At 54.8% G+C, this 13,997-nt stretch overlaps 2 protein-coding genes across 2 annotated transcripts; both read right to left on the bottom strand.

The window, feature by feature from the left end:
• Positions 1-3,947: 3,947 nt before the first annotated feature.
• Positions 3,948-7,772, bottom strand: LOC135980018 (maestro heat-like repeat-containing protein family member 1). Its single transcript, XM_065580113.1, has 6 exons — positions 7,562-7,772; positions 6,121-6,271; positions 5,859-5,914; positions 4,992-5,133; positions 4,476-4,525; positions 3,948-4,137 (listed from the first exon to the last, which is right to left on the bottom strand). The coding sequence occupies exons 1-6, from the start codon at positions 7,736-7,738 to the stop codon at positions 3,973-3,975; spliced, it is 741 nt and encodes a 246-aa protein (XP_065436185.1). The 5' UTR covers positions 7,739-7,772; the 3' UTR covers positions 3,948-3,972.
• Positions 7,773-8,165: 393 nt separating this feature from the next.
• LOC135980017 (maestro heat-like repeat-containing protein family member 1) lies at positions 8,166-11,226 on the bottom strand. Its single transcript, XM_065580112.1, has 6 exons — positions 11,177-11,226; positions 9,951-10,031; positions 9,460-9,526; positions 9,210-9,323; positions 8,606-8,679; positions 8,166-8,327 (listed from the first exon to the last, which is right to left on the bottom strand). Exons 2-6 carry the CDS (start codon positions 10,008-10,010, stop codon positions 8,166-8,168), a joined length of 477 nt encoding a protein of 158 aa, XP_065436184.1. The 5' UTR covers positions 10,011-10,031; positions 11,177-11,226.
• Between the last annotated feature and the right edge of the window lie 2,771 nt (positions 11,227-13,997).

Below are 13,997 nucleotides of genomic sequence, written 5' to 3'. Positions count from 1 at the left end.
GACAGGTCCTGGCATGAGTCAGGTTGAGTTTGATGGCTCAAGGGACAGCTCCCGCCCTTAGCAGCAGAGCTCCAGGGGGCATCTCCAGCAGAGCCACCGCCTAGGGAATGGTCCTGTCTGGAGATGCCTTTGCCCCCTGGGCCCGGCAGGGGCTCTGCTGGGGAAGCTGCTCTCCGGGGCTGATCCTGGGCCCTGCTCTGCGGCTGCACCCATTCACAGCACTTCATGTTGACGGGAGGGGCTCCCTCTTCCCAGGCAAGACCCAGAGATGGGGGCTGGATAAAGAGACCCGGAGGCCGAGGAGGGTATGGCCCGTTAGTGAGCCACCAGGGAGAAATATCCTCCGGTTCTTATTGCAGCTCCTCCCTCCCCCACTTCCTCTCCCTCCATCTGCCCCTCCCCGGCTGCTGGGCTCCGCAGCTGAGTCAGGCCCCATGGACGTACCCTATGTATGAGATGGCCAGCAGGGCATGCTGGTGATCGGGGCTCTGCAGCCGGGCCCGGTCCTTGCCTCTGAGCATCTCCTGCAGCACAAAGCAGAGAGTCAAAGGTAAAAGAATTTGGGGGAGCCCGGTTCCTCAGCAAGATCTGGAATCTCCAAACGCAGTTTGACGCCCCCACCGACCCTCAGCCCCAGCGTGCAGTGCACTGGGGCACGGAGCTGGGAAGCAGGCCTGGGAGGGGCCATGTGGCCAGAATGCAGGAGACATTCACCAGAGCCCCTATTTCACCATTCCTGACGGCACATCTGGAAACTTCAGCATCTGCCACGGAGCAGGGAAGGGGGATCTGGGCAGAGGCGATTTTGTGACGGGGAGCATTAGAGTCCTGAACAGCTGAGGTCAAATATTTTCCTGCAAACCAAGGGAGGGCTGCGCCTGTTAACTCCTCAGGATCATGTCCCAGAGTGAAAACCCTTGGAGTTAATCCCCAGGGCGCTTTCTGGCTGCCAGGCAGATCCCTGAGAAGTGGGATGGGGAATGGTCCCAGGTGTAAGCAGCATGAATCCGCTAATGGAAAATAGTGTCATTTAATTCCTTGGGCTGGAATCGCACCAGAAGAATTTGGCATCAGCACTGGGTTTGCAGTGCACAATGTAGAACCCTGGGCACCGGGTCGCAAACACAGCACATGGCCTTTAAACGCTAGAGACTGTGGCACGTGCATCTGCCCTAGGGACCCCTCCCAGGACCCAAGCGTGCTCACTCACCAGCAGGGGGGACAGCACGGTGTATGTGTCCTGGCTCACCAAGGGAATCCTGCTCACTTGGGTGACAGCTTGACCCACCAGCGCGAGGCTTCTCAGAAAAGCAGATCTCACCAGTGGATCCTGGGCTCACAGGCAGGATGGGGAGAGAACAATGAGGAAACAGCCACAGGCAATAGAGAGCTGAGACACAAGGCTACAGGGCGAGTCTCTACAAGGGAGCTGCTGTCCTAGGCGGGATTGCCTTCATGCCCTAAGGGAAAGGACCTGGCTTGCCGAGTGGAACATCTTTGCATTCCCTAGGGCTGTGGGTCTCCAACTATTTTTACTGATGACCCCTTTCACATAGCAAGCCTCTGGGTGTGACCCCCCTAATAAATTAAACACCCTCTCTAATATATTTAACACCATTATAAGTGCTGGAGGCAATTGGGGTTTGAGGTGGAGGTTAACAACTTGCGACCCCCCCATGTAATGACCTCGTGACCCCCGGAGGGGTCCCGACCCCCAGTTTGAGAACCCCTGGCCTAGGGGAATATCTCTGGAGATGAATGCAAGGAATGGGCTGATTCCCAGAGGTGCTGAGCATTTGCAGTTCCCAGAGCTGTCAGTGGGCCCTGGGACTGCTCAGCTCCCCTGACAATCAGGTCGTAATTGTCCGATCTGGGACAGGAATCTGCTGCTCTCTGCAGTTGGCTGGGCTCTCCCTACCAAGGCATCTGTTCTCCAAAGAGAACATTCAGTTAAACCAAAGTAGCATCCCCTCTCCTTTTCGCTGGGACGCGCATAGGGGCATCGTAACCAGCGTAGGACTGAACGTTGGCCTCAAACCTCCAATGGCAAGAAAACATCCTAGAGTTATCTCAAAAATCCCCCTTCAGCACCAGAGCCTGTCAACCGGGCTAGGGGCCTGAATCCCCCTGTGCGCCTTTTGTGTCCAGCTACACCATTGACGGCAGTGTGTGGGGAAAAAGGCCCTAAATCTTTATCTTCTGATCCGTGAGTGCAGCACAAGCCTAGAGGTACCAAACAGGGTACAGTCGTCTCTGGGACAATAGCACCAAGTGATGCTCAGTTACACTCTAACAAGGCCCAGATAGGAGTCCTTCCATTAGCTTCTATGGGCCTGGAATCAGAGAAGCTAACTGAGATGGGGCAGTCACAGAGAATGGTGCTGTTCCCATGTCTCCTGTCCCTCCTGGGGCAAAGGGCCAGCCCTCTGAGCTGAGTTTATGCAAAGACATAGCTCTGTGCTGCTGTGCATAGCCCGGGTAGGTGCTGTGTGGGCGGTCAGGGGAGGGCTCTGACTTACGTGTGGGCTCAGAAAATAATGTTGTCGCATGGGAGCCAGGATATTGAAGCCTATGGTCTCTAGGATGAGATCCGTGGGGCCTGAGTGGACCACGTGCCCATAGGTGAGGAGCAGGAGGCTTCTCAGCTGCTCGATGGAAGCTGGCTCCTGAGAATTGCAAAGGAAAGAGGGAGGAGAAGGGATGGCCTCCAGCTGCTCCTAACTTACAAATGGGGCCAGGGGAGGATTTTTCACCCAGCCGGCTTAGCAACCAAAGGCTACTCTGCTGAGCTGAATTGCCTGGACTCCGAGGCCCTTCCCGGCTCCCCAGGATTGGGTGGTTGAGGTGACCCGGCAGCCGAAGGGGACGCACTAGCAGCTGCTTTAATTCAGCCTAGCTCCAGAGATGTCACTGGGACTACAGTGGATTGCACTGGCCCAGAGAGTTACTGGGGAGGTGGTGGTGGTGGTGCGGGGGAAGGGGGGATGCAGGTTAATGTCAGACATGCCAGCCCTGGTGAGTCTGCCAGGAAGGTCTGTGAAATAGCCCAGTTCAGGGGAAGACCAAGGGTCTGTTCTGCTAGAAATGTGTCAGCTGGAGCTGATGGCTTGGCAGTGTCTTTTGGGCCCTCTCTGAGCCTTGTTTATGGGGCTGCATGGAGCATGTCTGAGCTCCCCAGGAGATACCCTGGAGAGCTTAGACAACAGGACCCACCTTCCCCCCTGGATCCACCCCATTGTGCTGTGATTGCAACTCCACGGAGGAGTAAGGAAAGGGCTCCCTGCACGGAGGCTGAGCCACTGCTTGGAAATTCAGCTCTTCGCTGAACAGGCTTCTGGGAAGCAGGGTCCTCCCTGGCAGGTCCCTTTACCTGCAAAGGCTGGTGAAGGGATGGCTGAAAGAACAGAGATGCTACTTGGGACCGTACCTCCAGAGAGCCACCGGCAGAAGGCTGGAGCTGCACCCTGCTGACAAACTCTTCCCAGTGCTCCAGGATGGCGAAAATCTCGTCTAGCTGTTGCCTGGCACACAGCCCAAGCGCTCGGGCGAATCCCTGAGAGACAGAAAGATGGAGGTTGGGAATGCTGAGCAACAAGCCAAGGGGCCAAGATGGGCTTTCAAAGTCATTGCCATGGGCATGGGTATAAGGAAGATCTTTTCAATCCACTGGACCTTGTCCAAGGCAGAACATACACATGTAGCATCAGGGGATTGACAAAGAATGAGGGATCACTTGACAGTGGAGGAGCAAAGACCTCACCTCTCTTTCCTCTTCTTCTCGGAAATCGACCATCTCCACCAGAAGCCATAGCTGGGGCTTGATGCTCTCTGCTGGAAAAAGCATCATCACGGTGCCCCAGCACTTGTAGAGAAAGCTCTGTGAAAGAGACACCATCATGCTGGATGCATTGGGGCATGCACAGAGCCCACTGGGTATAGTTGTCTGTTTCACTGACCCCAAGCTGCCCCTGGTTAGCGACTGCTGTTCTGAACTAGGCACTGAACCCCAATTCCTTCCAGGTCACTGACCTTGTCACCGGGCCGCTTATCACCGTAGGCCAGCTGGCGCCTGATACTAGTGATGAAACAACCCAGCCAGGTGTGGTCCGAGATGAAAAAGAGAAGGTCTTCCAGGAACTGCCAGGGAAAGAAGAGCCAGTTAGAACCGGGAGGGGCCAAGAAACTGGTCCTTTCAATAGCTCCAGCCAGGAACCCACCACAGCTGGGAGGGGAGGGGAAGAGGGAGCGTGCACTGTCACCCCCCACGTCTCTCCTAATGTTTGTGAATCCTTGTGAGCTGCCCCTGGTGCTTCTCCAATTGCATCTGCTGGACTCAGCCGCTTCCTCTGTCCCACAATGTAGTGCTGCTGAGGGGCCTCTTAATCCTGCCTCAGCGTGGGGGGTGGGGGGTGGGGGGGGCTGGACTAGATGACCTCTTGAGTTCCTTTCCAGCCCTCCATTTCTCTGACCCTTACCTGCAGCAGCTGCTGCTCCCACTCCCTCTGGCAGAAGCAGGTCTTGTGATCTGGAAGAGATGGGCAGGTCAGTTTCCTTTGTGTTTAGACCCTTCTACTGAGGAGCAGCCTTCAACTTGGCTCTTGTTTGGCAGGGGGTGGGGAGGAGCTGCCGACTCACGGGCCCCGAGGGGACCCATGGCTCTTTGCAAATTGCTGATGGACAACAATGCTCCTCAGACCCAAACCCCTTGAGGTGAAATACCCAGGAGTTCTGCTTGCCATGATCCTTCCCTAGGGTGTGAGATGTCGAATGAAGGTTAGATACGGTCCTGGAAAGGATCCTTCCTGTCTAGGCATGGGGGGCTGGGCTAGATGAACCAAGGGATATGATCCTGACGTGATCCTCTCTGATTCCAAGGTCACAGCATCATATTATGCTGGATTCAGAGGGAGGCCCTGGCCTCTCCCTCTCTGAGCCCACCATCACGGTGTCCCCTCCCTTTGCTTCTGCAAGGGGAGACACTCCCACCTCACCTTCCACGTAGAGGAGCATTTCCGTCTTGTAGTTATTCCAGAACCGGCCCGACCCGGCCTGGAACATGCTCATCAGCTCGAAGAGGAGGAACATGGCTGCCCTTCTGACCTGCACCGTCATAAACGAAGACGCACCGAGCATCTGGCGGACAAAGAGGCAGAGGTGGCTGTACCCCTCCCTTGCGAGGCAGTGTGAGAAGGGAGCTCCCTACAGGTGCAGGGGGAGAGCTCAGTGATGGAGGGAAGGAGACAGCAGGGAGGTGGAGCTGACAAGCAGGACAGGATTGAGATGGATATTTCAGTTGATCAGGGACACTCCATGGACCAGCTATTGGCTCCTTCCATCCTCTCACTCCTGGGCTGGCTCTAGCTCAGATGAAGGGAGACAGGATTATCCAGAGGCCGTCAGGCAGCTGCTGGGCCAGATCCTTGGCCTAGGTTAGAGCAGCACAAAGGGAGCTTGAAGCAGCCCAAAAGAGGCAGCTGGGCCATAAATGAAATCCCCAGCTGCCCCTTGGTAAGGGAGGATGCTGGAGGCCGGGGGCAGGAGGGGGCCTGCACAACAGTCCCTAAGGGCTCATTCCAGCTGGCTTCTATTGGAGCCGTCCGAGGGCTGCACTAACTGGTGCTGGGGGACCCGGTCCAGCCCCAGGATCAGGGGAGCCAGGAAGGTGGCTGGCTCAGAGAGCTCGCTGGTTCTGTTAAATGCCGAGAGGCGCTGGGTTGATGTGCAATGAACGCGAGGAATGTGACGAGCCAGCTCCTCTGGGGGCTGCGGGGAGAAGAGCCACCACACACTGCATGCCAGCTCCAGGAGCGGCCCCTTCCCACTGAGCATAAGGAACCTCCTGGCTGCGGGTTACTCACCAGCAGCCGAGCCAGCAGCTCCTGGGGTAGAGTGGACTTGGGGCTTGACCGACACCCTGTGAACAGAAAGGGGGGGCATCCCATCAGGCTCTGGAGGGATCTTTTGCATTCGGCTCTGAGCTCTGCCTGCGCCCTTGACGGCTGGCTGTGTCCTTGCAGTGAGCCGGAACCAGAGCCAAGAGCTGATCCCCACCCCACCTGGGGGCAGACGCCTCTCGCTACAGAAGGACTAAGAGCGGGTGGATAAAATACTGGGACTCACCTCTGTTCGCCTTGCCGCACCTCCTGGCCAAGGGCAGCCTGCCTTCCTCCTGCATCCTCTTTACCACCCCGACCGAGGTCTGCAGGAGGAGAGGCAGGGCTGGCCCATGGGCTGCTGGGCTCAGTTGAAGGAGCAGCCCAGGCCATAAAACCTGCAGAGCAGAGAAAAGCCATCTCAGTAGGGAAATATCCTCTTCCTGCACCAGCTCTCTCTTTCCTACACTAGACAGGACCCCTGGCCTCGCCACCGCCAGCCAGACCTCTCTACCCAGCCTGAACCATGCAGCGATCCCCACTTCCTCCCCCTTCACACCTATCAGTGTCTGCCTCCAGCACCAAATCACGTGACACATGACTGACCCCCCGCCTTTTGTTGAGTGTTGCATCGTCATTGACAGCACAGTATTTCCTAACTCCAGTCCCACTGGGAAAGGCTGTGTTCTCACGGCGGGAGCGCAATACACCAGCTTGATAATTAAAGAGGAGACTAGGAAACCCAATACTATCAAGTGAAACCATGACAGGCGCTCAGGGAGGTTTGAGCTCTGCCCTTCACATCCCCACACAGACCTGCGCCACTTGAAGCACAGACGCAATTGCTGTCTGCTGTGTGGACAAGAGGGGGACTTAACACACACTGTGCCAGAGGGTTACACAACTCTTTGCTAGACTGTAGAAGAGTGGAGATCAGGAATCCCCGGGTGTCTATCCCCACCTGTAGTAACTAAAGCACATATATTGGGCATGCTCAATCTGAAAGACAGTGTAGCTGAGTGCACAATACTTGGGTCTACCTTATTAGAAATGTGGCTTCTAGTCTCAGCTCTGCCTGAAGTGACCGTGCGCAACCTCGCTGTTAATTTGTTCAGTGTGTGGAGGGGGCTGGCTAATACTTGACTGCTTAGGCTTGCGTTCTGACGCCTGGGTCAGTAATCAGGTCTGTGCAGTGTGTGGAAACCTAAGCAATAGTCAGCAGAGATGAGATTTGGATGTAGTGTCTCCCAGCTCAGTGGACTCTCCTGTAGGCACCAGGGTAGTGTGGGTGAGAGGCAGGAACTCCTGGGCTAGGGTTGGCTTTTGCAAAACAAGAATGTGATGGGCTGTATAGACCCCAGCCTGTAACAGCCAGGGAAAAGTTAACAGAAGAACCAATGAAGAGGGACTGAGCTATGGAAGCTGCAGAACCAGCATGACTGACCACAGGGGATACTCGAGCGGAAGAGCCCCTTTGACACCAAACGCTGGCGTGCAGGGGCACTCAGCCGGTGAGTGTTCCCTTTTCCAAAGACCCAGGTCTAGCTCGGATCCGGGGTCCATTTTAACCAACCCCATGATGTTCTGGAGCGGGGAGGCTCAGATAAATAAGTCTGGTTGGGGCCTGTCTCATCGAAAAGCTCAGACAGAGAGGCCTGTGTCCAATGGAGAGGGGCAGGGTCACTTACATTGGCCATTCTGGGGGAGTCAGCCAGGGACTGCAGGGTGCTGGAGCAGAGCTGGCGGACCTCGAGCTCCATAGTGCGCCTCCCGTCTGCTTCCTCCTGATGGTGAGAAGTAAGGGAGACACCAGGGAGATTTAGATTCGGTGGAGAGCTTCGTGGCACGGTAACTCTAGTGGGCATGGCAGGGGGTGAAAATGGGGCTTGAAGAGAAAAGGCGCAACCCTGGCTGTGACTGTGCCATAACCAGCCCAGGGTCTGTGTGGAGCCAGTTCTAGGCTCCACCCCTCTGCCTGGTGAAAACCAGATCCATCATGGCTTAGTCTCCTAAGGTGGATGATCACAGTGAGGCGAGAGAAGGAGGAAGCCAGGGGTCCTGCCCTCCCTGCGCAAGGGACAGAGCCCGGTTAGCAACTGGGAGAGGGATCAGAGAGAATGGGCTGGGAGGAAAAAACACTGTCTTCTATTTGTCATCATCTTCCATCAGTAGACGGAGGGTGCCGTCCCCAGTTCCATCTGCTTCCCAAGTCCTATTTGCTGCCCATCACCTGCCCATCCCCATCTGCAGCTGCCCCCCTTCCCTATCCCTTGACCCCATGTTCTGCCCTGTTCACGGACTCCCGTCACCAAGGTCTCTGCAGATTCTTACCGTGCTGTCGAGGGTCAGGGTGCACTGACGCACCAAGAAGTCAATTAAGGGTCTTGAGGCAGATTTCTCCAAGAGCCCATGCGCCCCCATTGTCCTTATAAAATAAGCAAGGGCTTCTCTGACCTGCCAGACCCAGAGAGAAACAGAAATGATTTGCACACAGTGTGGAGGGACCTTGTCCCCTCCCAGTCCAGGCTGGGATCCTTTGGTGAAATACTGCTAGGCAGCCCAGAGATGACAATGCAGCCGGAGCCCTGCAGGGATTCTCTCCCCCACCTTCTGCCCTACACTATGGAGCACTGATGGGTCATGTGTTTCGATGCACAGGGTCCCGGCAGGCTCTGCACTGGCAGGCAGACATTCACTAGCTTTGGCCGCGTTGGCCATGGTTCCAGACTCACCCGTATGCTTGTGCTCTGCAGGAGTGGCCCCAGGGCTATGAACAGCTTCTCGGTATTGTGCGTCATTTCGGAAACTGTAAGAGACACAGACACACGGCTCGGCAGGGTTGATGTTAAACTGGGGTGTGCAGGGACCTGAGATCTCAGGAACCTTAGAGCAACCTCAATGTCCCTACATGACCCTCCTGGCAGGTTACCCCCTGGGTAACCAGCTGCATCTGCCCACGCTTGCAGTTCCAGCAGTGACTGTCCTCTCTCATTGCCGCAGCATCGGCTGAGGGGCTGCAGGCAGAGGCGTAGCGAGCGCTCTCCGTACCCTCCGACCGGAGGGGGCCCCGCAAGGAAGGGGGCCCCTAAAAGTGGCAAAATAAATACCACATTCCAGTTTCTGCATTGTAAGGGGCTCCGCCCGGACATCTGTTCGGAGGGGGCCACCGTTCGGAGGGGGCCACGTTCTTTGTTGCTACGGCCCTGGCTGCAGGACTTGGATTATCTACTGCAGACAGGTATAAATGACCCCAATGAGGCCCAGTGCTAAGCGCTGCTAACTGCACAAGAGGCCATAAGACATCAAAAGACAAGGCCTCGCTGTGGGGTCACTTACTGTTGGATTGGACTATCCGGTCCAGAATGAAGAGACTGGCACAGGTCTCCTCTTCCTCGTCCTTGTTCAGCCTCCTGAACAGGAACACAAGCAGCTCCACCAGGAACAAGCGAGCTGCAGGAAGAGGAGTGAATCAGACTGGGGTGAGTGAATCATAAAGGGGAAGGGAATACAGTTCTATGCCTGGGCTCTGAAATTCCGCAGGCTCTGGGAAATCTCCTTCTCTGGGAAAGGTGAATGGGTTTCTTACCCAGATGGATCAGAGAGTCCAGGGCCTCTCTCCGCTCCTCCAGGGCCTCTCTGGGGAGATGACACACCTAGGGGAAGAAAGCAACACCAGCAAAGGCCAACTAGATCAAGTGTCTCTCAGGCCAAGCCCTCGGATGGCAGAGTGAAGGGGTGAGGGTGGAGAGGCAGATTCTAATTCCCATCTAAAGAACAGGCCAGCAAGCTGGATCAGTCTATGAGTGACGCCGAGGCTTCGGGGGCCATGGCTCATGTAGAAGCAGAGTTTGACGGGTCAGGAACCAAAGATGTGGAGCGTTGGAACAAGGTGCGGGATGATGATGTTCCCGGTCAAAGGGGGTGGGGTGAGTGGGAGGAAAAGAAACCAAAGGAGAGTTCTCTAGGATCCATCCCCCAATGGGAACAGGATGAGGCAGGGACAGCTCTTCCCACAGCCTACCCAGTTTAAGCCAACAGGCCCCGGGATTTTGCCTGAGTGATCCCAGCATCTCTTACCATGGAGTGGAGTGCTGGGAAGAGGGTGCCAATGTCCTTCCTCAGGGCAGCCTCATCCATGTCCCTCACGCAAGCAAGGCCCTGTGCAAGAGAAAAGACGCAGAGCATGGCGATGACGTGTCAGGCAGACAAGCCCCAATGTGTAGAGTCTCCATCAGCAGCTGGGTTACCACTACCCAGACTTGGAAGGAATAAAGTTATGGCCTGGTGGAGAACAGCTTCCAGCTGGTGCCGGGCTCTCCCTTCTCTGGGAGGGGCATTTGACCCCTTGGTTTGCACTAGCCTAGTATCACTTAGGGTTGGTTCAACAGGATAGTTGTACCGGGTGCCAGCTGGGGTGGTGTGTGCTGAGAGGATGGCAGGGATGGCGGGGCCCGGTTTGGAAGAGCGGGGCCTGCCCTGATTACTTATCACTACTGATGTTATGGCAGCGCCCAGAGGCTCCAGTCAGGATCAGGACCTGTTGCACTGGGTGCAGCACAACGCAGACAGAGACAATGTCTGTCCTGAAGGGCTGACAGTCTAGAGACCCATGCAGACAGGTCAGGGATGGGGAGACAGCATCCAAGGGCTCCTCCCTGCCCCCGTGCTGGGCTGAGGAAAGCACGCGGGAGCTTGGAAGGGAGAGCTTAATGTCCCTTCATGCGGCCTTACCAGGGGCCAAGGATCTGGCCCATTGTCTCTGCCTGCTCACCTCCTACAATGGTCACTTCCAGAGTGTACCAGGGATGTACACTCCTGCTTTCTGGCCTTGGGCCAGCCACTTCCCCTCCCAGAGCCTTGCTCTCCACAGGTGTAGCTGGGCTAACAGCTAACCCTGCCCCGGGCCCAGGGAGAGGTGAGTGCGCGGGACACTCTGGGGAGAGGTGAAGCTCAGGATTATTTCTCTCCCTGGTTCCCTAATGCAGCCCATTGCTGACCAGCCAGCAAAGAAGAAAGAAAGCAGGGGCAGGTGCTGGGAATGGAGTCGCCTCTCTCCTCCCGTCTGGAACACCTGCCCTGGCAAGGGGGGGTCAGAGCATGTTCTCTAGGGCCAGAGAATGGCAGTGAATCTGGGAGCAAGAGATGAGGAAAGGGAGTCAGAGTCTTAGAGGGTCAGTGTGTCGTGGGAAAGGCAGTAGGGGGCGGGAGTCCAGGCTGAGTTGGTGATGGAGGGAACCTTGTACCATCTGTGCCATGGGCACTTCCCCAGTGTGCTGTGGATTTCCCGCTCTCTCCTCACTCACGCTGGTCTTCCTTGGCGTTTCCTCCTCCTCGCTGATTGGGGCGAGCTGTCCCCTGGGTGACAAATAGGCCTTTTGCTTGGTGCCTAAAATGAACAGCAGGAAACTAAGGTTGCTCTTAAGCAAAGTAAGCAGCCATGGGATTAGAGGGAAGGTCCTCTCATGGACTGTAGCTGGTTAAAAGACAGGGTAAGAATACATTTTCGGTTTTCACAAGGAGGTAAATAGTGGGGTCCCCAAAAATCTGTACTGGGGCCTTTGCTGTTCAGGGGTAAAATAAGGAGGTGGCAAAATAGGTGGATGATACAAAATTACTCACCATTGTTAAGTCCCAGGTAAACTGGAAAGAGTTACAAAGAGATCTCACTAAACTGGATGACTGGGCAACAAAATGGCAGATGAAATTCAGTGTCGATGAGTGCAAAGTAATGCACATTGGAAAACCTAATCCCACATACAAAATGACGGGGTCTAAATTAGCTGTTACCACTCAAGAACGAGATCTTGGAGTCATTGCGGATAGCTCTCCGTAAACATCCACTCAATGTGCAGCGGCAGTCAAAAGAGCTAACAGAATGTTGGGAATCATTAGGAAAGGGATAGATAATAAGATCGATAATATCATAAAATGACTAGGGAAGTGTTATTTACCCCTTGACAGAACACATGAACCAGGGGTCAGCCAATGAAATTAATAGGCAGTGGATTTAAAACAAACAAAGGGAAGTATTTCTTCACACAATGCACAATCAACCTGTGGAACTCATTGCCAGGGGATGTTGTGAAGGCCAAAAGTATAATTGGGTTTAAAAAGAACTAGATAAATTCAAGGAGGATAGGTCCATTAATGGCTATTAGCCAAGATGGTCAGGGATGCAATCCCATGCTCTGGGTGTCCCTAAACCTCTGATGGCCAGAAGTTGGAACTGGATGACAGGGGATGATGTATCCCTTGATAATTGCTCTGTTCTGTTCATTCCTCTGAAGCACCTGGCATTGACCACTGTCAGAAGACAGGGTACCGGGCTAGATGGACCATTGGTCTGACCCAGCATGGCCATTCTTATATTCTTATGAAGAGCCACTGGGGAGCTGAGCTGGTAGAGGGAGCTGCCTGGTGGGTCAGTTCCCCCTTTACTGGCACCCAGGCTGCCCAGTGATGATTCCAGTGCTGCCCTATGGCAGCAGGGCTTTAGCCCAGCCTGGGATGGCACGGAGGCTGGCGTGTAAGGTGGAGCAGAGGGCAGTGGCTTATGGGCATGTGCAGAGCAGGGCACAGAGCCTGGGTGGAGTCTCTTCTTGCCCTCTCAGCACTGGGGTTTGGCTGTCACTGTGGCTACTTTCCCCGGCTTTATTCCTGGCACTCAATACTGGGCATGGGCCTACCTGGATCAGGAGGTTCAGCACAGAAAGTGCTGCAGTGGCTGCCCGTTCCTGCAGCCAGGGTTTGTGGCGCCGGGTCTTGTTTTTGGGCCGCCTTCTGCTCCTCTGTGTCTGTGGATACAGGCAAATGCTGGGTTAATTTCCCGCAATCATGGTCACTAATAGAATGCCCTGGGGTCGACAGGGACATACAACTGTGTGGGAACTGTCTGCACCTTATGGAACCCCTGGCGAGGGATTTCCACCAATCACTGCCCAGACAGTGTCATGTTACTTAACATTGAGATTGGGCATTTCCTCTTCCAGTCCCTTTACAAACATTACCCACACCTTCCAGACCCCAGTGAAGATTGTCAGTCTTGTTAGCCCCATTATGAAGCTAGGAAAACTGAGGCACTGAATGATCCCGTGTGCACTGGGATGGAACTTCCTGATGAGACAGAAATAGACATGTGGTGATTTGTCACAGCGAAAGGCTGTTGACTCCTACCTGGGACAGAAGAGTCAGTGGGGCCTGGCTGGCTGGAGTCCAGATTTGTCCTGTCCATTCGGAAAGGTGTCCATCCTGTAATTCAGAAGGGCAGTGGTGGGGTGAGGTGTCATGGGACTGATTCTATGTAAGGGCAATAGGAATCAGAGAGGAACTGGGGTAAATCTGTATCGTGGGGGATGCTTCTGGGCAGAATTCCTACTCACCAATAGTCTGAATCAGTCTTTGGCAGAGACGGTCCAAAAACCCCATATTGACTCCTAGACAAGAACCAATGTAAACAGATCAGAGGAGTTTCTCTTCTACTGCACAGACCTCAGAACATTCACACCTCACTCTTGGGAGGCCAAGCCAGTGCTCTGGTGCCCGGTGCCCTGCATTGCCATGTGGAATGAGACCCAGGCTCAATTCTCTGTGCTGGTCTGCGGCTCCCAAGATGGCTGGAATTGCTCCAGGTGGGGGGAACTTCCATTTACATGGGGAGGCTCTCTGCTTGACTAGGGGCTTTGAAGGGGATTCCATTGAGTCCCCCTCAGCCAGAAGGACGTAACACATGAGATGGAGAACCCCAAGGAGACAGAGACATTGCAAGGCTCGGATGGAGGTAGCTGTACAGAGCTGCAGCACTGAAATGTGGGATCCCCCTTCCTTGGGGATAAAATCTTTGTGGTACCTCTCCTCTTCCTTGGGATTCAGCAAGGCGGCTCTATCACCTACAGCATTTGGTTCCATGAGGTATTTGAGTTTATGAGGTATGTTCTGACCAAGAAGTTACCTATTCTGGCCCACCTCACTGCACAGCCACCAAACCAGCAGTGCTTGAGACAGAATCTGATCATGACTCACAAAGCCATTTGTAATATACATATGAACAACGTGGGCATCTCAGTGACGAAAAATGCATTGGTGTCTGTTTCCAGGAATGGAATGTGTGTGCTCCGTAGCACCCAC

The sequence above is a fragment of the Chrysemys picta genome, unplaced genomic scaffold, assembly GCF_011386835.1.
Source record: "Chrysemys picta bellii isolate R12L10 unplaced genomic scaffold, ASM1138683v2 scaf1608, whole genome shotgun sequence".
NCBI classification, from domain to species: domain Eukaryota; kingdom Metazoa; phylum Chordata; order Testudines; family Emydidae; genus Chrysemys; species Chrysemys picta.
Note: the sequence above shows the minus strand (reverse complement) of the source record. Positions and strands in the feature narration are given on the sequence as shown.

Excerpts from the sequence above, each read along its gene's own strand:
- LOC135980017 (XM_065580112.1), bottom strand. The coding sequence starts at position 10,010 with ATGGATGAGGCTGCCCTGAGGAAGGACATTGGCACCCTCTTCCCAGCA. Across the intron at positions 8,680-9,209 it reads CCGGATAGTCCAATCCAACA|TTTCCGAAATGACGCACAAT; the intron begins GTAAGTGACCCC and ends TGTCTCTTACAG. Across the intron at positions 8,328-8,605 it reads TGCAGAGCACAAGCATACGG|GTCAGAGAAGCCCTTGCTTA; the intron begins GTGAGTCTGGAA and ends TGGGTCTGGCAG.
- LOC135980018 (XM_065580113.1), bottom strand. The coding sequence starts at position 7,738 with ATGCCCACTAGAGTTACCGTGCCACGAAGCTCTCCACCGAATCTAAAT. Across the intron at positions 5,915-6,120 it reads GTGCGGCAAGGCGAACAGAG|GGTGTCGGTCAAGCCCCAAG; the intron begins GTGAGTCCCAGT and ends TTCTGTTCACAG. Across the intron at positions 4,138-4,475 it reads GGGAGCAGCAGCTGCTGCAG|TTCCTGGAAGACCTTCTCTT; the intron begins GTAAGGGTCAGA and ends TTTCCCTGGCAG.